Source organism: Drosophila suzukii, chromosome 2L, assembly GCF_043229965.1.
Source record: "Drosophila suzukii chromosome 2L, CBGP_Dsuzu_IsoJpt1.0, whole genome shotgun sequence".
In the NCBI taxonomy this organism is placed as follows: domain Eukaryota; kingdom Metazoa; phylum Arthropoda; class Insecta; order Diptera; family Drosophilidae; genus Drosophila; species Drosophila suzukii.
The window spans coordinates 30,785-55,383 of NC_092080.1; the positions used below are offsets into that span (position 1 = coordinate 30,785).

The following is a 24,599-nucleotide window of genomic DNA, read 5'->3' on the forward strand; positions in this document are numbered from 1 at the left end:
GAGTGTCACGCCGCGTCGAGTTCGTAACAAAATTTCGAATCGATTGACATTCAAAACTAAAAAATGCAATTTTTGACAATTTAAGGCAAAAGAAAATTAAACGTGTTGTTACTCCTTATTAAAAATGCAAACAATGCCCGTTAATGTTAAGCGCATGAGAAAAATGAAAAATATGGACGTCTTAAATTTACCTGAAAGTGATATGGATCGTCAGTTTCGGTTGTAAGTCGGTCAAGGCATCCCATCTTTGAGCCAAGGCGCTATTTAAATTAATTACGACGAAAAAAGTTGAGAAAAACTATTGCTTTAACAAAGGGCCCTAATAAAGAAAAACAACAAACACTATTGTTTTACACTTGTTATTTGTCAATGAAAATATGTTTTTGTTTTAAACCCGCTGCGAAAGACCCAGCATGAGAATTGTTTGTAATTATAAATAGGAATCAGCAATATCTGTAGCTTAACTTGATAGTTGGTTATTTTAGGCCATTGGGTGGCAGATAGACAGCTGGATATGAATTTGGTAAAAAAAATATTTATTTTTACATGAAACCATGTTGGTTTGGTGGAAGCTATAATAATAATACACAAGCACATATATATATATATATATATAAGTATATTGCGACACTCTTTTATATTGTCAACACTAAAAAAAAAAACATAAGAACTCTTTCATTTGAAAAAAATTGCTGTATTCATTTTCCTATCCTTTTTGTGATTGGGTTTTGTAAATAAGTATGTAATTAAAGCCGGTGTGACCGGCCAAATGTATATGGATGTTTGTGTATTTATATGTATTTAAAAGAATTACAAGATTGCCTGTTTTATTTGAAGTTTACAGGTACACTTCTCTTCTTTTTGGGTCACTTAGTTTTTAATTGTTTTTAATTGCAAACTATTTGCTTGTGTGCCTGTGAGGCGTATGTATTGTATGTGCTTATTTATTAAAACACTTATTGTTTGTACGTTTGTTTCATTTGTTTGTGTGTTGATTTGTAGTTTTAAACTGTTTTTGTTTTTTTTTTCACTTAAATATAAATGCATTTTTATTTGTTGTGCACTCACCGGAGTTAATTTTAGTCCTTGTGTGTGTTGGTGTTGTAATCCTTTTGTGTTTCGTTGAGCTGGAAATAAATACATATACATATATAAGAAATTAGATATAATTACAATAAGTTGTACATGTTACGTGTTGTATGTAAAAACAAAACTGGCCAACTTACCTTTTAGTATAAATTATTCGTCCGCTACGTTCGTCTTCATCAAGCAGTCCGCTTCTAATGAGCTCTGCTCAAGCAGAGTTCGGTCAATAAGAGAATTAGAGAGCGAAAAAAAAAATGGCCGCGTCGCCCTTACGGAATGCTTCCAATGCACTGTGCCAAAAATAACAAGAATGAGTTTTGTACATATAAATATTTTTAGCATATATATATATATAATTTAATAATTTATTAATAACGAAATACGAATAGTACAAAATAATATATAAGTAATTAGAAATAAGAAAGTTGAAAACAATGAGAAGTAAATAGGTAATAAGTAATAAATATTATTGTATTGTATATGACAATTTATTAATTATTAATTTGTAATAAAAGGAGGATTATTAGTAAATGCATGGTATTTAAGCAGTATTTCTTCGACTTAGATTACGTTTTTATTTTCTTTAAATTAAACATTCCCCTTTTTTCGCCAAGTGAGCGAACCGTTCGCTTTTGCTGATACAGAGAGGCGAGAGAGAGAGAGGAAGGAGTGAGCATTTTTAATTCAGAGAGTGGAGTGAACACAGAGAGGGGAAAAATACGTTACACTTTCGTTCAATACTCCGCATTAATATATATGTACAATGTACATATGTGAAGCAGCTGAACAACGCCCCGCAAAAAGATGAGAGAACAGAGAATATGGGGAAAATACGTTACATTTTCGTTAAATACTGCATACACATAAAGGGCAGCTGAATAACGGACCGCAAAAAGAATGGACAAGAAAAAAAGGAAAGTAATGGTACTGATGCGCGGAAAAGCACAGTTAACTTGTCTGAATGGCGCCAATTATTTTAGTCTTCTTTTGTCCGAGGCAACTCATCAAATGGTCCAAATGAGGAGCGTCATACCGCGTTGGCATTCAACCCTAAAAAAATTAGCCCTTTATGAAAAAAGCAATAATCGTCAAATTATTTAAGTCTCCTAAATCTACCCACAAATGAGTTGGATCGTAAGCTGAGGTTATTAGCTGGTCAAAACAGTCATTCTTTTAGCTAAGACCCAATTAAGACCACTTACAAACAGAAAATTTCCTGTTCTTTCCATAAGTTATAAATTCAAATTTTGCACTAAAAATAATAGCTGAGGTTGTTTGCTGGTAAAAATAGTCATTCTTTTAGTTTGTAGTTGTATAGTAGAAGCTGTAGCTAAACTTGATAGCTGGTTATTGTACTCCATAATTATTTATTGTGTTAATTTTTAGTTTTAGACCTTGTGTTTTTTATGAACTTTTACATATTTGTCCACTCACCTGATTTTAATGTAAATCCTTGTGTGTTAATTCGTGTTTGCTTTGGTCAGCTATAAAGAAATAGATTTAATAAATTAAATATTAGTACATATAACTAGAATAAATAAGTTAAACATGCTGAATGCTATATGTAAAAATATTGGCTAACTTACATTTATGAACAAATCGCTCGTCCACGACGTCCGTTCTCTTAAGAAGTCCCGCTTCGACTGAGCACTGCTCACACAGTTTGGTCAATAAGAGAATAAGAGAGAGAGAGTGAAAGAGAGAGAGAGAGAGAGAGAGCGAACATTGAATGCTCATAAATCCACTGTGAACATTGAATGCTTCCAAATGCTTGCATGAATGTTGTAGTATATTTTATTGATTATTGCTTTTGCGTAGATATATGTATATATATATATAAACATATATTTAATAAATGGTAATAAATAATGAGTAATGATGGCCGCCAGTGAACAGTGAATGCTTCCAAATGCACTGTGCCCAAAAATAACTTGTATTAGTGTTGTATTATATTTTATTGATTATTGCTTTTACGCAGATATATATATATATAAACATATATTTAATAAATAGGTAATAAATAATGATTGATTCATTAATGAAAAACAAAGAGAACAAGCTAATACCAAGTTAATAATAAATAATTTTGTATGAATGAAAAAAAAGAATATTTAATATTAATACAGGGGAAAAATTGTGGAAAACGCATGGCATATAAACATAATGTATTTCTTAGATGTGGATTATTTTATTTTCTTTAAATTAATCATTCCCTATTATTCTCCAAGTGACCGAGTTGTCCGCTTCGACCGCGAGAGTGGAGTGAGGAATTTAAAGTCTGAGAGGTTGAAGTGGGCACACAGAGAGAAAGGAAAAAACACGATCCATTTTCGTTGAATACTTCGCATTATTAATAATTAAAATTAATGGTACAAAAATATCAATTAAATCATTTTGTATTGTACATAAATAATAATTAATAGATAATTATATATATAATAAAATAATTAGAATTTCATGGTATTTAAAAAAGGTATTTCTTCGAGTTGCATTATTACATTTTCATTTAATTTAATTTAACAATACCATTTTTTCTTCAAGTGAGCATTCAGTTCGCTTCCACAGACGCAGAGGGAGAGAGAAATACGAATTTAAAGTCAAAGAGTGAAACGAACACAAAGTTAGGGAAAAGTACGTTACATTTTACGTTGATACTGCACATTAAAAGAATGGATAAGGCAAAGAAAACAATTAACACAGATGCGCAAAAAAACATAGGCATCTTGTTTGAATGTCGCCAAAAATGGTTGCGGTTAATTTTGGTTGTGTATGTGTATGTGCGTGCCGTCGTGGTGTGTGTGCCTTTGTGCGCTGTCTAATTTGGTGGTGGTTTTTGGATTACGTTTTGTTGCTAGTGGGGGCTCAGATTTTAAAATGCCGCCAATCAAAGGCCAGAAAACCTATCCAAACGACCCGTTATGATTGTTGTGTGTGTATGTATGTATTGTATGGAATATGAATGCGATGAAATAATTATAGGAACGTATGTATGTATGAACGTAACTAAATGGGCGGAATTTCGTTTGCATTTGCTGGGGAATATTTGTATTTGTGATTTGTCTTTGGCTGAAATTTAATTTCACTTGAAGATATGTACATATGTACGTACATATATTTTTGCAACGCGTAGCGGAAGTTTATTGTATGTAAGAACTTGGCCGTTTGTCTATACTCCTGGTGCGTTTCGTCACTACGTGGATTGCCGTCCACAGTGATTACTGAATTTCTTAAATCTACCTGAAACGATCCACATCTCGTTAGCTTAGGTCGTAAGCTGGTCAATGCATTTAATATTTGTGCCGAGACACTATTTAAATTAATTACGACTAAAAAACAGTCATTAATTTTAGTATTTGACGATTTTTGACTAGAAAAACGTAAGATGAAAAAGTTTATAATTGGCCAATTATTTATGTCCCCTAATCTACCACAAATTGACTTGGATCGTTAGCTGAGGTTGTAAGCTGGTAAAAACAGTTATTATCTTAGCTGAGACTCAATTTAGCCAACTTACGACAAAAAGTATCAACGGAAATATTCCTGTTCTTGCCATAAGTTATGAATCCAATTTTTTCACCAAATAATATCAATACTTTGTCCGAGGCAACTTAATAAATGGTCCAAATGAGGAGCGTAATACCGCTTTGAGTTCGTAATAAAATTTTCAATCGGTTGGCATTCAACTCTGAAAACGTTAATTTTATTCAATTTTTAGCAAAGAATAAAACGTTACCCCTTTTTCTAGCATCAAAACTGTAGTAGCCACAGTTTTGGGCGGTTTGTGGGCGTTAGAGTGGGTGTGGCACTCTGCTGAAATAAACTTGCGCTGCGTAAGAAGCTCAGGTATCTGCACGCCAAATCTCAATAGCCTAGCTCTTATAGTTTCCGAGATCTCAGCGTTCATCCGGACAGACAGACATGGCTAGATCGACTCGGCTAGTGATCCTGATCAAGAATATATATACTTTATGGGGGTCGAAAACGCTTCCTTCTGCCTGTTACATACTTTCCGACGAATCTAGTATACCCTTTTACTCTACGAGTAACGGGTATAACAATGCAAAACTAAGTACAATTTGAACGCTAAAATGTGGAACGTTTTCAGCGCCAAGTGATTATTTGATTGCTATTAGCAAATTGATCAAGGATGAGATTTCCATTCAGGCAAGGGTAGTGAAATGAATAGGGACTGTTGCGGGCCAACAGTGACGCCACGAGAATTTTCACAAGCTAGTATTGTTTTGGCCCTTTTAAGTATTTATAACAACTTCCTCGCATACTGTTCTTTGACTATATCAATTCTTAAGCAACTACTTTGGAAGGTGGATGCGCCCTCAAATGGCTTTTTCTTTACAAAAATGATGTACGTTTTGGTGAAACAGGTGCCAAGTACTGTGCCAACTAACCATGTCCTTCTGTCCGTCCGTATGAACGCTAAGATGTCGGAAACTATAAAATCTAAAAATATATCTTCATGCTTAATCCCAAAATTCTAGCTTTTATAGTTTCCGAGATCATAGATCATCGACTCCGCTATCAATCCTGATGAAGAATATAAATATATTTTATAAGGTCGGAAACGCTTCATTCTTCCTCCTACATTAGTTTCGACCACAAAACAATAAATTATTTTTATTGTAATTTATTTATTTAATTATAAATTATAAAAATCTTTGATAAGACTTATTTGTGATTTTTATTCAAAAAACTCAATGATAAGATTCAAATGTGTCAAAAATTAACATTAAAGTCCTTTCGCTGTATCGCTTTCAGTTTCGAAGACACAATTTGTTGTACACCTTCGCCTAACAAGTTATACACTAAAAGAAATTGTACCTAAAATCGGCCTAAAAACTCAACTTGTCGATTTTTTTTTATTTTCTAGGAAGTGACTGAACTACTTAAGATTACTTAATTTATTGTTTATACTAAAGAAGAGGGTTAAGTTGGGAGGTGAAGCACATGTGCAAAATAAGCTTAAAAAAATTATATTTTATTTTATTTTTAAAAATAAATTGATTTATTTTGAATTACTTCATTTATTAAAAAATCGGTTATAATTTTGTTTAATTTATTTTTTAACTATTCAAGTACATCCTTGCAAAGTTTCGTAGTCGTATTCCCAATATATCTCAGCGTTCATCCGGACAGACAGACATGGCTAGATCGACTCGGCTAGTGATCCTGATCAAGAATATATATACTTTATGGGGGTCGAAAACGCTTCCTTCTGCCTGTTACATACTTTCCGACGAATCTAGTATACCCTTTTACTCTACGAGTAACGGGTATAACAATGCAAAACTAAGTACAATTTGAACGCTAAAATGTGGAACGTTTTCAGCGCCAAGTGATTATTTGATTGCTATTAGCAAATTGATCAAGGATGAGATTTCCATTCAGGCAAGGGTAGTGAAATGAATAGGGACTGTTGCGGGCCAACAGTGACGCCACGAGAATTTTCACAAGCTAGTATTGTTTTGGCCCTTTTAAGTATTTATAACAACTTCCTCGCATACTGTTCTTTGACTATATCAATTCTTAAGCAACTACTTTGGAAGGTGGATGCGCCCTCAAATGGCTTTTTCTTTACAAAAATGATGTACGTTTTGGTGAAACAGGTGCCAAGTACTGTGCCAACTAACCATGTCCTTCTGTCCGTCCGTATGAACGCTAAGATGTCGGAAACTATAAAATCTAAAAATATATCTTCATGCTTAATCCCAAAATTCTAGCTTTTATAGTTTCCGAGATCATAGATCATCGACTCCGCTATCAATCCTGATGAAGAATATAAATATATTTTATAAGGTCGGAAACGCTTCATTCTTCCTCCTACATTAGTTTCGACCACAAAACAATAAATTATTTTTATTGTAATTTATTTATTTAATTATAAATTATAAAAATCTTTAATAAGACTTATTTGTGATTTTTATTCAAAAAACTCAATGATAAGATTCGAGCTGTGCTAAGCCGATCAAGCGTATGCTCGAATTTAAATTAATTGAAATTCTCTACTAGATGACAAGGATTTTTTAAATAAATGTTTTCAATACCTACATACAATAGATGTTCAAATTGTTCTAACCTTCAGGAATCCCAGGATTAATAAAAACGATTTGTAAAAATAGTCCGCACAACAAGTTCTTTACTTTTTAAAGCGATTTTCATTTATAAAAATGCTTTTATATATTTGTATATTAGTTAAATGCATAGTAAACAGTTTTAATCTATAGATGTACATGTTTTTTAATACTTTTTAAAACCCAATATAAATTTAGTCAGTGTTGATAAGGCATAATTGTTTCATTTTGTACTCTTTAAAACCTGTTCCCCAACTCGTTAGAATATAAGTTTAAAGAAACAAAATTGACGATTGGTCAATTTGTGCATTCAAAAGCGTTAAGAGTACGCACCTTATAGAATCAAATTCTCATATTTACAAAAAATATAATTGAATTAAACAGGGAAAAGGATCTCTTCATAGTTTTTACATGGTAATGTAACAAGCTGCGCACACATTTATCAACATTAAAAGAATAAGTATAAAATGTGTTAATTCCACTAAATTCTTGTAAACATAAAAATATGGAAAATAATGTAGGCTTAACGTTATTTTGAATTAGAAAATAACGCGCGGTAAAGATAGAAACAGGGACCGACAAAATTCATTAATTGTAATTTTTATTTGCTAATGCCATTTTCTTGATTTTTAGGTACATTGTGGAAGGTGTATATAGTTGTGTCTTCCTTTTTCTTTCAATTTGGCTAATTTTTTCACTTTGTGTTCAAGATATAAAATAGTGTTATTTCCTACATTTAAAAATCACTGTAGTCTTTTAAAAGAAAATTTTACAAGTATTGATTGTTTTCGGTCCCTGGGTAAAAATGTTTTAAAAAAATGCAATTGTTTCTTGTTTTGTTGCCACATTAATCATGTGTAAAGTCACTGTGTGAAAATACGTAAACATACATATTTATAAGTAAAATAAACAGTTGCGGTCAGGATAATAGCACAAGTATAATTCTGTGAAATCATCTTATGATTTTGTTTTTACACTGCGAATGCGCGAAACGCTTTAAATACATTGTTCGCATTTTTATATTATATCGTCAAAGCAGTTTACATATTTGTTTTAATTGTTGTATTTTGTCATGTGTGCTAAGACTTGACCGCATCTGTTTGTAATTATTAGAATTGACTTTCTTCAGGCGCAGTATTTTTTGTTGTTCCTATATCGCTTTCACCGTTCGTCTTTTCGTGAGATATGCTCGTAATAACAGATTTTATTATTACAGAACTAGTACTCGTTTCCGTTGTGTTGCTGTTAAGTAATTAGGATAATTAATAGAGTTTCAAAGTTTCTTGTAAAAACACACCTTTTAGATGACAAGTCCCCTAAATTGGAAATGTTAATATCCGGAATGTCGTTCACGTTTACGGTGGTAGTAGCTTTGTTTGTTTGTGTGCTAAGCACTGATAGGCGACCTACATTTATGTAGAGATGTCAGTATAATTAGTGTTATAAAAGTCATAATAATTTCTAAATATAAGGTGGAACCGTGTTTATAGAAAAGCAAAGTTAATCTGCATTTATTGTCGTTTCGTACGCATATCTAAAATCAAAAATTAAATAATTTAAATTGAATTGAATTAAGAACTGATTTGATGGCAAACATTGCAGAACGAAACTTATGTACAAAAGGACAATCAAACAAAAGCAAATGGAATTGGTCTAATAAAGCAGTATTACTCACCAAGAGTCTCCTCTGTAGTCGTGGAACACAACGTGGTTGTTGTAAGATTTAGATGGTCACGCACCGAGTCAACGGTAATATCACCAATTGAGCTGCTGATAGTCTCGTTGGCTTGATTGGGTGAACTAGTGTTGCAGATTCCATTGGTTAGATGAAGACTACTTCTATCAATATTTCCCTCTATAGGTTTAGCACGAATAGTAGCGACTGGAGGGTCTAGTGTATTGTCAACTTCAGAATTTGCATATGTTTCTTTATCGCTTTCTGGATCCTTATCTTCCAAGGCCGGCTCTTCAGTTCCCAAAGGTTCTACTTCAACACTGCCTGTGGGTTGCACGACTGCGGATGTGGCTAACGCAATACGCTGCAATTCGGACGAAGACATCATGTACAGGGCCTCGCCAGAGTTTGTAAAACAGAGCGAGGAAATTCCGCTGCAAAATGAAGATACGACTTTAGTCATATATGTTAAAATATTATTAGTAATTGGGGCTTACTTAATGTCTTCCCGACGTACTGCAGCGGCGTTTAGCTGTCTTTTTAGTTCTGGAACTGATAAAACCATAATATCGCCCATATTGGTTAAACAGATCAGTGCAGTTTCGTGATACACATCTCCACGACCAGCAGACAGGTTTGCACTAATATTTGCTGACCCCTCTCCATCACCATGTGAGCGTGTGGATTTGGTTGGGCTGCTCCCGTGCATGTTTTGAAGTAACTCAGGCGATATACGACAACTAAACGAGCCAAAGTGGATGCGACGAATCCGAGCACCCTCGTTAGCGGTAAGCTTATATTTGTTTATCGGCTTCAGTTGTGGAAGTGAAAACACTTTAAATTGTTCTTCGGAAGCGATAAGTAGACGATGCGGTGGACTACCGTTTTCTCCGGCGTTCAGTTGATCGACTGGGCTACCCGCCTGGTCAAAGATGGATATACCCACCACTGGAGCACGATGTTTTAATTGAATTTCTTTGGCAAGCTGCGCGGAAATGCGACGCGGAGTGGGCGGTGGTACATTGCCACTTGCCGACGGTACTGTTGTTGCAGCGGTCTGCGCTGGGGGCAGATGCAAAAGGAAAACCGAGACGGTACTAGCATTTGTAGCTGACCATAAAGTTGGCGACGTTATGTTGACTGAAAATACAAAAAATTAGGACAAAAATTATAGAAAAAAAACAACGCTAACTAAAACTAACCAACGGTTACTGATAAAAAAAAAAATTATTGTGTTTGAATAATTGAGATACGAAAAATATATATATATATATTCTACCAATATACTTTTTAAATCTTTTGCCTAAAGTCTTAAATAAGGCTTAATTTTGTACAATATATATTATTTATTTAGCCTAATATGACCAGAATCAACATTAATGAACATAAAGATTTTTGCAAGTTTCGCGCTTCGCGTAATTCAGACAAGAGTTTAAATATATTAACTCATTAAAAATAATGATATATTCAAAAATCAAAAAGGAGAAAAATGAACTCACCATTGGTAACAAAAGTTTTGGCAAACAATAAACAACGCACCATAGATCCCAGCCCGTCGTCAGCGCAGCGTGCTTCTATTTGCCGCTCAACGGGCCGTGCTTCCAGCTAGAAAGATACTTTTTTTATAGTCAGAAAATAAATATTTATCAAGTATGCTACTCACTGTTGTTGGCACCTGATTGCTGGGGTTGTTTCTTGTCGATCGACCCTTGCGAAGCTTTCTAAATGACTCCCGCAATGATTTTTTAAATGACTTGCGACGAGACAGCTGCTCACCTGCTCCAGTGAGATCATTTGGATTTAATGTGCAGCGATGAAATACTGGAACGAAGTTCTTGAAGTCAAAGAGCACTAACCCGTGCGCAGTTCCACCAGAAACGAGGCCCCAATTTGCTTCAAGTGCCATGCATGTAATGCTGGCTGGAGGCAAAACTTGCAGCACTCCTGATATATTTACGCCGTTTTCAGTTACAGGAATCGCATCACCGTCCAGTAGGTTGGGTCGCACGTTGAGCTGATCGTGACCTTTCCAGACAAACCCATCACGGTCGCTTACCAAATTCATTGAACTGTACTTCAAAGATACCTTTTCGTAGGCTTCATCAAAGTTAGCTATAACAATTTGACCCGCTGTGCCTCCAACAATAAGCTGTCCGGTTTTGGGACAAAATGCTATTTTCTTTACTGCCAATCGAGGATCATCGGAGTAAGGATCAAAAAGACCCGCCTTTCGAAATGGCGGTTCTCCTTCATCAAGTTGTTCCGCACTTATGTCACCTACTGCATCGTCCCGAAAGTCATGTTCACTTCCAAAAATACTGCCCGTTTTAAAATTATAAATTGGTTTAAGTAACACTCCTGTACAATCCCAAAACTTAACAGAGCCATCTTCGTGCCCCGTTAACATTATCTCATACAATTTAGCCGTATCCTCTTCATCAGATTCTCCTAAATCTGGAAGTACACCGCCAGTAATGGGCCAGTCAATATTGCTGTAGTCAATGTCTTGCTCATCGCCTGCTCGTAAAATGCTCTCATATACGGACTGTATGACTTGAGAAGCCAGATAATTGCAGGTAACGGCTGATGCGTGCACCGAGTGAAGATAGGGGGCTTTGACAGCAGAAATATTAGAGTCAGTGAGGTCGTATGCGCAGAGTTCTTCTTCAAGAAGTACAACAAGCACTTCAGCGACATCACTATTATTTTTGTAAGTCACAAAGAAGTCAATAACTTTGGATGTAAAATCAAGACACACTTTGAGTCCATCGCTGGCGTGTACGGAAACGCAATTATGGTCACCATATGCTGAACGTGGCATACCGCCCGAAAAAACAATGACATCGTTAGATCTAAAAAAAAAAAATTCAAAACTAGCAAGCATCCTATTACTTTCATTTATCATTTATATTTACCCTCTCTTGCCTTTGTGTAGACGATTTATGCTCTTGCACGGATCAGGGCCATAGGGAACATAGTTTACGTTGGACGGCGGTTTTTCGTTATCTATGCTCCATGTTGCATAGGAGCCATCAGCGTGATACCAGCTGAATTCCGATCCTCCGAAGTTAACTGAGAGACCAACACTTTGTCCATGTCCGGGGGCTATGTATGCTCGTTCTACGGAAGTTGTTTCGAAATCCCATAAGACACAAAGACCTCGGTTGTAAGCAACTAGCAGCTTGTTAAGAGCGTTTGGAAGCTGGCGGATTGACTCAATTGCTCCAGGATTCAGCTTGTACGACGGTGGTACCTGCTCTAACACCACATCATGGTAGATTACAGGTTCTTTTATTGTAAATGTGTGTAAATCGAGTTGATAGATATTTCCACCTTCGGTTCCAATCCAAAGCAGATCTTTGCTTAAGGAACAGCAGAGTGATGAAACTTTTTTCAGTTTGCCGTCGAAAGGAAGTGTTTTGATTGGCAGCAAAGTCGTGCCAACAGGCTCCCACAAAATTAATTGATTGGCTGCTGTCAGCGAAAGTATGCGACCAGTTCCATAAACCCATTCAAGTAGTTGAACGTTTAGCTCTGATGCGGAATTGTTCACTAATGTATGCTGCCCATACAATTCAACTCCGGGTTGACCAAAAACTTTTATGGCCCCTGTTTGCGTTCCAATTGCCATGAGTTTTGAGACAGGATCATATGCCAGCGCCGAAGGCTTGTGAGGGAAGCCATGCTGTGCGGTCTAAAATAAATATATTATTTTAGTACATTTTCATCTATAATAATTCATTTTAATATCTACACATTTAGCATTACATTTTTTGATTGTCTCTGGTATTATTCTCCTACTCGAATTTCGAAATAAAAAGCATTTAAGTAAAACAGAGGGCAATCAAAACTAAACATATTGCATGTATCTGTGAATTTTTAACCTAGTTACAGGTGCATAAATTCCCGTTCGGTGTACTTTGTGGTGTTTTGAAATCTTATCACTTTTTACTGCTCCTATCTACTTAAACAGTCAACATATTTTGTTTCGTATGATATGGAGGTGCTTGTGAGGCCGAACCATTTACCCAGCCCATTAAACAAATAAAGGTAATCTTATCAACTGTACTCCCTTCATGGTACTGGCGACTTAGTTTGGCCTGATTGCACTCGGTACTTTTGCTTAATGATACATTGATGACTAATTTTGAAATTATCTATTATTACACAATATAAAACGTTGTTTAAAATTTAAAATTGGTTTTAATATTTCTGATCGATTTTTTAAATTAGCACTAAACACAAATACTTAAATAACCGGATTCGGTTAGATACAATACACTTATAATCGTAATTAGATGTAAGTCATATATTACACTATTTATACCCGTTACTCGTAGAGTAAAAGGGTATACTAGATTCGTCGGAAAGTATGTAACAGGCAGAAGGAAGCGTTTCCGACCCCATAAAGTATATATATTCTTGATCAGGATCACTAGCCGAGTCGATCTAGCCATGTCCGTCTGTCCGTCTGTCTGTCCGGATGAACGCCGAGATCTCGGAAACTATGGGAGCTAGGCTATTGGGATTTGGCGTGCAGATTCCTGAGCTTCTTACGCAGCGCAAGTTTGTTTCAGTACAGTGCCACGCCCACTCTAACGCCCACAATCCGCCCAAAACTGTGGCTCCTACAGTTTTGATGCTAGAATAAAAATTTTAACTGAAATGTAATGTTCTTATCAATACCTATCGATTGACCCAAAAAAAGTTTGCCACGCCCACCCTAACGCCCATAAACCGCCCACAAACTTCAAAAAATCGTAAATATGAACGTGGATATCTCGGAAACTATCAAAGAGAGAATTGGGATTTCAGATTTAGATTCCGTAGCCTTATACGCAGCGCAAGTTTGTCACGCGAATATGCCACGCCCACTCTAACGCCCACAAACCGCGAAAACCTGTGATGCCCACAATTTTTATGCTGAATAAAAAATTTTAACTGAAATGTATTGGTCTCAATACCTATCGATTGGTCCAAAAAAAAATTTGCCACGCCCACTCTAACGCCCAAAACGCTTAAATCTGTATACCGCCGGTAGGTGGCGCATTTTAATCTCGCTTTGCTACTTGCATATCTCTATTACGCTGAGTAATGGGTATCTGATAGTCGAGGTACTCGACTATAGCGTTCTTCCTTGTTTTTGTATAAAATTGTATTTGTCCAAAATCGAGTTTTACCAAGTTTTTTAAAATTTGTATTTAAATTAAATTGAAACCAAGAGAGAGATAGAGAACGCTGTAGTGGAGAACCTCGATTATCAGATGTTCATTATTCAGCTAAAAAGAGTGCAAGGAAGGCCAAAATTGCAAGAAGCAAGAGTCGGTTTCCAAGATTGCACACTTTGCGGCGGTTACGACAATTGTTCACAACATTTTAATTTTTTGGCATTTAGATACCATCAACCATTTATTTTCCCATTAAATTTTCAGATCGTTTTTTTGTCCGATCCGGCGCATTTCTACTTATAGGATTTATTTACTGCCTGCAACCAAAAGAACAATATTTGTTTTTTGCTGATAGCGCAGCCCACAGACTGAGAAACTACATTGCGTAGATCAACTCTATTGTTGATGCTGAATAAGATTTTATATACTTTATCAGTTTGTCTTACTTCCTAACACCGTTTAAAGGGTTATAAACATTGACGAAAATATCTAATATGATTTCAGTCAAAAGTTTGCACCGCTGTGTTTCCGACCCCATAAAGTATCTTGATTTCCAGCACTTGACGAATTGATATATCCATACCCGTCTTTTCGTCTGTCTCTTTCTACGCGAACTAGTGTCACATCTGTTAGAAACCCTTTTAAAAGTCTTTTCTATGCAGGTAGTATATAAGTCGCCACCTATCTTCTTCTTTTATATCGCTACCTAGCCTAAAGCGCCCCTAGCGGTTCGGAGCAATCTCGATTAAATTGAAAATTTTGTATTATTATTTGGTTATAATTTTTTATTTTTTGGCATGTAGGTGGGTATTGATAATAAGATACATCATATCGCTGCCATAGGAAGGATCGGATATTCTGAAAATCCCTCTCCACACCTCAACCGAATCCAGGATCCGCCACTGAAATCCTGGTATAACTCGAGATATAATATTTTGTAATAATTACGGAATTCTTTTTACATAGTTTTTTTTTAATATCACTAAAAATTAATAATGGTGTGACTAAAATAGACTTTTTCTTATAACTGGAAGGGTATCTAAGCATCGGCTTGCCAAAGTTAACATTCTTGTTTCGTATTTTTTTTATGAAACTCCCTAAACGTAAATGGCTAACTAATGTGCCAGGCCCTAAATTTACCTTGAAACTAATCTCTGGCGTTCGACATAGGAAACTCATAACGTCCTAAAGAAAATATCTACAAAAACTAGGTGCGGCTGATTAAAGCATTAGTCGATTAATACATACCTTTCTATAGGCAAAGAGGTCCTTCTGTAGGCGTTGTCTTTCCACACTGGGCTGCTGACCCTTTCCTCGGATAAACTTCAACATAGTTTACAAGACTTCTATGGTGGGCTGGATTCGTAGAAAAGGTGTACACTTAATCGCGGCTTTATTTAAATAAAACTGAAAATAATATACAAGAGAATGGTTTTGATATATAAATTCCGGATATTTTATCAGTCAGCAATTGATTTCGACTTTGGATAAATCCCAGTGAATTTGATTACTTACAAACAAATATTATTTTTTGGTTTCATTTAAGTATAGCTAGGAACGATAATCCAGTGTGTTTTGAAAAATAAACTATTTTCTACCAGGAAAATCCAAACGAGTCAGCTAGAACTTGGCTTGCAAGACTTGCCAAACAAGTTGTGTGGTTATTTTCACCGAACGTCAAGAAATCGTTTGTAGGCGGCTGAAACGTTGAACAGCTTTGTATGTACAGTGGATCCCATTAATATTCGGTTTTTTTTTTTTTCAACTTCAAACGCGAATAAAATGTATAAGACTAAGGAGGGAAATTTGGTTCTTTTTGGTATATTCAAGTTTTTAATGTTACCTTTTCATAGATATATATATTTTAATACTTTTTTTGATATTTAACGAAAAAACATACATAAATCAAAAAAAAGCTCTATATTTGCGTTACTTTAATATTCGGTTTTTTTCGAAAGTCGTATAAAAAAGCCCTGTGGCAACTCCAAATGGCCAAAAATTTGCGTAATTAGTGTGTTTCCCCGAAAAGCCAACATCGGACCGACAATAGTTGACACCAAACAAGCCGCAAACATTAAGTTTTAGCCACTAATTTAAAATGGGCCGCAAAAGTAAGATTTCGTCCTTGGAGCAGCAAAAACTTGTCCTCCTATTGCATCTAGAGGGCAAAACTTACAAGGAAACTGGCGATATCTTGGAAATGAAGCCAAATACGGTCGCTGACATCGTCTGCAGATTCAAAAATGAGGGAAGAGTGGAGTATATAAAGCAGAAAGGACAACCCAAAAAATTGACTGATCGCGAAGAAGCGGAAATAGTCCGAAAGGTTTAGAAAAATCCTCGGCTAAGTGCACCCGAATTGAAGGCCAAGATCTTTGCCGACCATGGGAAGACCGTTTCAGCGCAAACCGTTCGTCGTACCATAAAAAAACAAGGGTATAACGGCCGAGTTGCTCGAAAGAAGCCTTTGCTGTCTGAGCGCAACCGGAAACTGAGGGAAAATTTCGCCAAGGAGTACGCCAAAAAGGACCAAAGCTGGTGGGACGATGTCATTTTCTTGGACGAGAGCAAGTTTAACCTTTTCGGCAGTGATGGCATGGAGGAAACCCAATACCGAGCTCCAGAAACAACACCTAAGACCAACAGTAAAACACGGCGGAGGAAGTGTTATGGTTTGGGGATGCAGTTCTTCAAAAGGAGTGGGAAATCTAGTCTTTATAGATGGTATAATGAACCAGGACAAGTACCTTGAAATTTTAGAAGAAAATTTGAAGCAGTCGGCAGAGAAAATGGGCATACGAAACACCTTTAAGTTGTTTCAGGACAACGACCCGAAACACAAGGCCTATAAAGTAAGGTCCTGGTTGTTGTACAAGTGCCCAAAAGTCTTGGAAACGCCTCCCCAATCACCTGATCTCAATCCAATTGAGAATCTGTGGAGTGAGTTGGACCGCCGTGTTCACAAAACGCCTATATCGTCCATATCGGCCCTAAAAGAACGGCTTCAGGAAGAGTGGGCTAGAATTGGGCCGGAATACACCCAAAAAATTATAGCCAATATGCCAAAACGACTGAATGATACCCTACGAAATAATGGCTATCATACCAAATATTTAATTAGGTTTTATTTCTAAGAAAAAAAAAGTTTTTTGTAGCTTTAAAGAAAAAACCGAATATTAAAGTAACGCAAAATGTTGAGTTTTTTTTTGTTTATGTATGTTTTTGTTTTTATTTTTTAATATAACCATAAGATATGTACCTCAATGAATTGGTAATAAAAAAAGCTTTAATTTTTCATTTTAAGATTATTTGTTATTGTTTGATTTCAACATTTTATTCGCGTTTGAAGTTGAAAAAAAAAAAAACCGAATATTAATGGGATCCACTGTACATACGCATGTAAATTTTCAGGTAACTAGATACAGAGGCGAAACTCCATTTAGGCGTACAGTAATAACCAAAATTTGATTTATTTTCTATTCAGCAATATACTCAGAAGAGTGAGATGCAAGATAGATGTGCCCGCTCGATCCCCGCTCTTGCTAATGTGTATGTATGTACATATTTCATGTTAATGAACTCGCTATGCTGCGTTGCACATGAAATTCATATACCGTATGTATTCGTGAGTAAGCAAAGAAAAAGGCACCTGAATAATAAACGGCATATCAGCGATTTACCATTTCTGTCGCGATAGTTTTAACTGATAACCAACACAAGTTAGGTGGAGCCAAATTTTTTATGGCGCAAGGTGATGACCTAATTTCAGGCACATTCCCGATCGAAGTAGTTGACCAGCGTTGCAATTTAACGCCGGCAGCCGTTCATTAGATACACACACACACACCCAAAATGTGCGTGTTTATAAAATGACGACTGCAGACTGTTTGCGTGGCTGACTCACCGCCTACGCCTGTACGCCAAGAAACCCATACTTGTGTGTGCACTTCGATAAGTTGACAATAATGAACATTTTTAGCCAAAAGCAGTGTTTGGACACTTACCTATTTATCTTTCCTTAAGTTAAGGCGGTGGCTTCCGAGTAAGTGCTGGAACTGTCTTGTCTGACACACCCACATATATATGTATATGTACTTTGAGGGACGCCGCACTAATCACACTCCCCGTCGCTTCAAAAGTTAAGCAAGTACGACGAACATTGATAAAAGAGAACACAGAGTTTGTATCGAGCGCGGAGCTAGGCACTTATTAATTAGACTGGAACAATTTTCAGCGCAAAATGCGCGTCATTTTTAACATAACACAACAAAGTCGCGATCGGTGGTTAGTGATGTGAAAAGTGTAGCGTCGCGCATCGATGGTTTTATTTGGCGATATTAATCGCTGGAAGCGCTTAGGTAGTTAGCGAGTACACCTACCTTTTCTATCGATGTTTTAGTATTTTTGCCACGATTTTCGAAGTTGCACGCGCGAAAAAGAACTCAACTTTTTAATCTTAGTGCTACAGAGAGCCTGTTTTTAAAGCAAAGTAAATTAACTTTTCGGTTGCTTCCTCGTATCATTTTTCTACTTAGAACATGCTATCATTTTGTCAAAGTAAATTTTGATCAATTAATCGTGGACTAAAAGGATATCGGATATAGGTAACTGTGTAATAGGTGGATGGCAGCATTTCTGACCCTAAAGGTATATATATTCTTCATAAGGATCACCAGCAGAGTCGATCTAGCCATGTCCGTATGTTAAATCGATACTATTCTCTACATGATAAATGTGATCTTTAAAATTTTTTTTTTAATTTTAGTCTAAAAGTAATTTTTATATATGTATATTCGAGTGCATGTGACTGAGACCTTCGGCTCGGTAAAATAAATGTAAATTAAGAAATAATGTGTATAGCGATATTTAACGACATTTTTACAGCTGGAGCGCCATCTTTAAATTTTTGGAGAAATTTCATAAGAAACATTGTTATACATAAATATTTTTAAGTGTTATTTGGATTTACTTTCCAAAATGCGACTTGAATTTACAACCCTGAAGTTCGAAGAAAGATGTTGAATAAGTGTTAATAATTAAGTTGGCAAAAAGTAGAAAAAAAATTTTTACAAGTTGCTTTTAAAAATTATCTATGACCTGATAAATTCAGGATAGAACTTATTTTTCTTTTAATTTTTGTTTTATGAACTTACATATATACGCAGAAGTATTAAGTATTTTTACTTCAGTTTCTTCATAGAATGGAATACCCCATATGAATTAAAAAACACAGCGATATTCAACATTTAGCGATCATGGAATGAAACACCCCATATGAATTTAAAAGCACAACGATATTAAACATTTATCGATCATGGAATGGAATACCCTATATGAATTAAAAAGCACAACGATATTCAACATTTATCGACCAAAGAAAAAGGACGCGACTGACGCGTATTGTTGTTTAATGAACATTTGTTAAAGTTAGATAAAACTGGACATGGATAAAACAGTCCCGAGTCGATTGTTTTACATCCAGAAAGTCTGCAATATATTTAAGTTTGACGTCCTGCTCAAATAGAATACTTATAAGCTGCTACAGAGAACCAACGGTAACTCCAACCTTTCGGCGCGCCATTCAAGGTAATCAAAATACTCCATTTTGTCTCCATAAAATTATTTGAAAATGTAGAATTATTACAAAAAAAAACAATGGACAAACGATTTTCTCCGCGCATCTAAGACTACATACATATGTATGTATGTATAACTTGGCCCCTTTCCCCGTTATTCATTCGACTCTGTTTATCGTTGTCCATAACGGGAAAATATTGTACACTTCCCATATACATATATGTACATATATTTTAAATTTAGTATTGTTTCGATTTACCATTTACCTTGCCTATATTAATAAGTAATTCGCCCGTATAATTATTCATATACATATACCCTTTTTAATATACATATATAATTGCTTTGTACCGAAATCTTATGACTGTAAGTGTGTAAGGTGTAAGTTAAACTAATGTGTGTGTAAAAATTTAAACATTTTTTTATTTGAGTGCTTATCGATTTTCAGGCACTTCCCCATGTTCTGGATTGGGTCCAAATAATTCGTCGGGTCTGAATTCATGTGGCTGAGGATCAGTTTCGCCAACCATCTGGGTCATGAAGTCGTCTAAACGCTCCAGAGATGCGATAGCTTCGCGGGATTCTTCGTCTTCCAAGTAAATTAAGTTTTCGGGGCTGGAAGGCAATGTCGGGTTGTCGACGGTTCGCTGCCCATTGCTCTGATCTGGTCTTCCATAGCTTCCGTACAGCTCGCGCAGGGTTGTGCGGGTAAGATTAAACTCTCGCATTCCGAAACTCATCTTCTGACAATCCTCAGCGGCGTCGCGCCTGGTGGCTTTTCGTTCATCGTGCGCCAATTGCTCGGCCTCCGTGCGTTTTTCCGCCCCACATGTCGCCGAGCTGTGGCGGGAGGACCAAGAGCTGGAGGCCGACTTGCGAGATCGCTTTATTATTTGACGACACTTGTTTGTTATGCCACCCACGATTTCTGATACCAGGGCCGACGCACCTAGGAAGTATCCAAGCGCCATCAGGAGAAACATGCCCTCTGTGTCCGCCGTGGTCAGTTGGCGCTCCTCCTGGATTATTTCGCGCAGGGAATTTGATGAACTGGCTTGCAACAGGCGGCCTGACGACGAGCGCTGCATAACCCAGCTTACCTCGTTATTGATTTTGGCAATGAGACCGCTTTGCTGGGCCAGCAGGATCATCGAGTCGATCTTGCGCTTATACACGGACTCTCGCGGAAAGAGAAAGCCTATTTGGAAGAGAGCAAAGCACTCCTCACTCAAATGGAGCGCCGATCGGCGCGATATATTTCTGTAAAATCGTATTTGTTGGTGAGCAGAAAAAAAAAAATTTTAATCGCTCTTACTCATCTGAAAAATTTGACTGCACCAGGTATTCAAGTTGAGACTTAGAGCCCAAAAAGGCGTAGTTCCAAAAGAAGCTCTGAGTAACGTTGCCGATGCCCTCCTCTAGGGTACCGACAAACTCCATTTTCTTGTACAGCCTAGACGTAGGAATGTGGGTGGAGTTTTGGAACCAGGTCTCCCAGCCGCCATTATCTTTTCGTAAGTACACCAAATGTAATTAAAGACAATAATCCGTCTTGACGTTTCCTCACCCAGGGTTCCCACTCGAAAAAACAAGCCCAGCAGGTCCAGTACAGAGTCAACGGTGTCGGGAAACGCTGGCAACGTTACGAATGCAATGATGGAACCAGTATAGCAGGACGTAATGATAATTGTAAAAAGCCAATAGGCTCCAATCAGGATACGTGTGGAGTTTTTCTGGGTGTTGCTCCACGAGTATTTTCCAGTGAATGTGAAAGCGTTTGTGAACATGCCAAACACATACCAAAACATGTTTTCTACCTCACCCCAGTTACCCATTAAATGGCTAAGTGTCAAACGGTTGGTGAAGACGATTGGAAATATTCCTCCAAGATACACACAAATTAGAGCGACCCAGACTGGCCACTGGAACGGGCCCATGATGGCTCTGTATTTGGGCAGTGCCTTTGAGGCGAGTGTTATAAAGGCTGCACAATCGCGTGAGTGTCCTACCGACATGTCGGAATCCCGGAGTCTCTCCTCAGTTATGTAGATACCGGACATCCCAATGTCTACTGCCCTCTCAACAATCTGTTCCTGGATGGCGTTCACTACTCCCCGCGAAAAGGCCCGTGTTGGTGTCTCAGTGATATCTACTGAAAAGTTCAAACGTTTTGATATCATGCTCAGTAGTCGAAATTCTACTCCGTCCCAGCGTAACTGGCCCATTCCTGAGGAATCTAAAGTGCGAATGCGAAAGATGAAAGGCGGCTGATTAGCGGCCGAAATTTGAAACCTGTGGCCGGCAAAGCCAAATTGGAACTTCGGTGGAAAAAGATTTATGTGCGGTCGCGACAGAGCTCCCTTTATCCAGCTGGTAAGAACCACGGGAGTATTTGAGCCAAGACCATCTGCGTAAAGTTTGTGGGTGTACAAAACGTAAGGGCGCTCCTGTCATTAAGGTTAGTCCAATATCATACATAAATTTAATATTTATTTATACTCACGCGCATTGGATCAGCCATCAGTGATTCTCCAATTACTAGTAAATTTACTATATTTGAGGATAGTTCTGATGACAGAAAATCACGAAGCCTCCATTGTGTCGACCTTGAGACAAGCACCACACGACTTTCCGTTTGGGCACCTAGAATCTTCCGCGTCATAAGTGGGTCCGAAAGAAACAAAATGTAACTTTTGCAATTGCTATCGATGTGGCTTGTAAAACGAGCATTTTTCGCTTCGTAGCCTGCGTTAATTTCGCCATGGTAGAAAGTAATAGGGATAGTCTACAAAAGAATGAGATTGTTATGAAGCCTTAAATCTGATCTGACAGGATTCAAAATGCAGTCTACTTGTTGACATGTTTTAAATGCTAAAGCTTATCAGTGAATGGATTTGATCTATTGAACTTACCTTAAACAAATTCTCGAGAATCAGTCCATCGGATTTTTCCACAAAACTATCGTAATATATGACCGGTGGACATTTATTTAGATACTCTTGAGCAATTTTGTTAACCAGCCCCACTAATGAGTTAGTCTGATCGAAGTTGTACGAATTTACATGGAACTTACTGGCCAAAAGCTCTCTTCGTGGCTTTGGGTTTCCATGAAATGTGGGGTCAACACGTCGTTTTTGACGATTTTGATTTTTAAGATCGCAGCTTCTTCGTCCGTATATTTCTTCGTTCAACTGATAACGGTTCATGAGCCGTCTGCTAATACACTTTTCTTGATAATCAGATTCGTAGGCCCCTCTACTAGCAATCCATTGGGTCGTCAACAAGACCCAAATTATCCAAGTCCTCGACATAACGAGTACAAGTCTTGAGTTTGATGTGTTTGCAGTTGTGAAGCTATGGCTCTTTTTATACCATTTTAGAACTCGACGGCTTGCACGCTAGGGTTCATCACCTCACCAAATTATATAGTGCTCAATAGTGCTCTAAGCACGACTGTGTTATTTGTAACACCTGCAGCGAATGTTTCGTGTGGCCTATCTGAAAATTGTATTGGTATACTTACAATTTGTCACTCTGATTATAAAAAGTGATTACAATTTAAATATTACATTTTATTGCAAGCATACGTGAGTACATTCATACACACATAGGTATATCGTTTTTTACAAACATTAGCACAAAATACTTAATTCACTCGTTTCTCCGAACATTGCTTTATAACGCGCCCTGTTTTAAATATTTTACCTCACTATTTGTATACGCCCTTAAAATATATGCAACTTGACCTATTTGATTATCATCTCTAATTATTGCATGTTGAATCCCTTAATACTTTATTTATACCTTACATGGTAAACTACAGTTGACAGGCTTGCACGTCGTTTATTTAAACTGAATTCAATGTGGTAAATTTTTTTGATGAACGGCAAATATTGGCAATCGCTTCGACTTATTTTCTATTTCTTGATCTTAATCCTTCTGTTAATTCACTCATTGACTGCCGATGGGTATCAATTATGCGTACCGACTCATAAACTTCAAAAATAGTTTTATTAAACTGACACTTTGTTGGTGGCGTTGTATGGTCAAATAAAATAATGTAAAAAGTATGTGATTCATTTTTAATAGCATAAGATAAGTTTACGGATATAAGAACTTATCTATTTCAATGCACTCAATACCAATACAAACTTGCGTTTGACAACTTTTTAATTGCAGGATAAGCAAAAAAAAAAATGGAAAAAGGGATGGCGTGAATAAAGACTTGTGCACATCTAATAATACATAAAGTTAGCTGTAACTCTTTATCACACATTAAACGAAAAAGTGTATTAGCTTAATCTTTAAATGCGGTTTCCGTAGTTGAAACCATGGACTTGGTGCATCCAAATCCTACTGAGTATTCTATTATTTCATCGAAGTTCTTGGTGCACCAAACACGCAGTTTATTAGTACTTATAAGTCTACGGTCCTATACCTAATTGATTTACGTTTACAGGGATCCGGCTTCGATTGCGTGTGCAACTTTAAGAATAACCGTACACGTAAAAATCTATAGGAATATACAGACAGGTATTAAGTATGTAAGAGGGAATAAATAATTTGTAGTAACATGCTCCGAAAAATTGCCTATGGTCGTTTAAAAAATTAGCTAAAAGTATTAATTAAATGAAAACGTATTACGAGTGAATTTCGTATTTTGAGCTCGAATGAATAGTGGCTTAAACATTTCGGCATCTTAGATTGTTGAGTGTCTCTTTTTGCCTACTGCTAGCCTATGATCTTAATCCCCAAAAGGTCCATGCGAGACTGGCGATCCTGAGTCTTACGCCGCCGGTTCTTCAACTTCATTATCGATGCGGGAAGATCGAATTCCGGATTTTCCAGTCCAGGGGTAAATGTCAGGGCATGGCTGACATGTTTTCATGTATCGGACGCCAGACTTGTGCCACAGGTTACATACTTTCGGATTGTTGCAGCGTTTGGGCCGATCCTAGTTGCAAGTCGATGTTAAATAATTATCTGAATTAAGTTCAAACACTGTGT

General features: G+C 36.8%; 3 protein-coding genes and 1 long non-coding RNA gene across 18 annotated transcripts in view; all 4 read right to left on the bottom strand.

Annotated features, from left to right (window-relative positions):
* Nucleotides 1-2,745, bottom strand: part of LOC118876810 (uncharacterized) — a 28,232-nt gene extending 25,487 nt beyond the window's left edge. The window contains exons 1-5 of one of the 2 annotated variants that reach the window (XR_011603635.1): nt 2,673-2,745; nt 2,521-2,570; nt 1,227-1,376; nt 1,069-1,127; nt 125-260 (exon numbers count right to left, since the gene is read on the bottom strand). This is a non-coding gene — a long non-coding RNA (uncharacterized lncRNA). Of the gene's footprint in view, nt 1-124; nt 261-1,068; nt 1,128-1,226; nt 1,377-2,520; nt 2,571-2,672 lie in introns of those variants that run through there. The other variant, XR_011603634.1, reaches the window with a different exon arrangement.
* A 4,472-nt stretch (nt 2,746-7,217) lies between these two features.
* Nucleotides 7,218-18,314, bottom strand: l(2)gl (LLGL domain-containing protein l(2)gl). 2 transcript variants are annotated; one of them, XM_070999365.1, is made up of 9 exons: nt 18,020-18,312; nt 15,264-15,422; nt 11,763-12,541; nt 10,511-11,699; nt 10,347-10,452; nt 9,345-9,987; nt 8,848-9,281; nt 8,470-8,578; nt 7,218-8,414 (listed from the first exon to the last, which is right to left on the bottom strand). In XM_070999365.1, the coding sequence occupies exons 2-9, from the start codon at nt 15,345-15,347 to the stop codon at nt 8,282-8,284; spliced, it is 3,477 nt and encodes a 1,158-aa protein (XP_070855466.1). In that variant the 5' UTR covers nt 15,348-15,422; nt 18,020-18,312; the 3' UTR covers nt 7,218-8,281. The 2 variants fall into 2 exon arrangements, with proteins under 2 accessions (XP_070855466.1, XP_070855597.1); XM_070999496.1 differs by lacking the exon at nt 7,218-8,414 and having other exon boundaries at nt 8,566-8,706; nt 18,020-18,314.
* Nucleotides 18,315-19,995: 1,681 nt separating this feature from the next.
* Nucleotides 19,996-23,005, bottom strand: Ir21a (Ionotropic receptor 21a). The gene is made up of 5 exons (XM_070999557.1): nt 22,505-23,005; nt 22,096-22,377; nt 21,160-22,039; nt 20,908-21,100; nt 19,996-20,852 (listed from the first exon to the last, which is right to left on the bottom strand). The coding sequence occupies exons 1-5, from the start codon at nt 22,901-22,903 to the stop codon at nt 20,027-20,029; spliced, it is 2,580 nt and encodes an 859-aa protein (XP_070855658.1). The 5' UTR covers nt 22,904-23,005; the 3' UTR covers nt 19,996-20,026.
* A 138-nt stretch (nt 23,006-23,143) lies between these two features.
* Cda5 (Chitin deacetylase-like 5) overlaps nt 23,144-24,599 on the bottom strand; it is a 35,577-nt gene continuing 34,121 nt past the window's right edge. For all 13 annotated transcript variants that reach the window (XM_065863190.2, XM_036813384.3, XM_065863183.2 and 10 more), the window contains one exon: nt 23,144-24,546. In XM_065863190.2, coding sequence (XP_065719262.2) covers nt 24,379-24,546 — 168 coding nt within the window. In that variant the 3' untranslated portion in view covers nt 23,144-24,378. The remainder of the gene's footprint in view (nt 24,547-24,599) is intronic.

Bases quoted from the DNA above. Each gene is read 5' to 3' on its own strand.
- Ir21a (XM_070999557.1), bottom strand. From the start codon at position 22,903: ATGTCGAGGACTTGGATAATTTGGGTCTTGTTGACGACCCAATGGATT. The intron at 22,378-22,504 runs GTAAGTTCAATA...ATTCTTTTGTAG, and splicing joins TTCTCGAGAATTTGTTTAAG to ACTATCCCTATTACTTTCTA. The intron at 20,853-20,907 runs GTAAGAGCGATT...ACGATTTTACAG, and splicing joins CAGTCAAATTTTTCAGATGA to AAATATATCGCGCCGATCGG.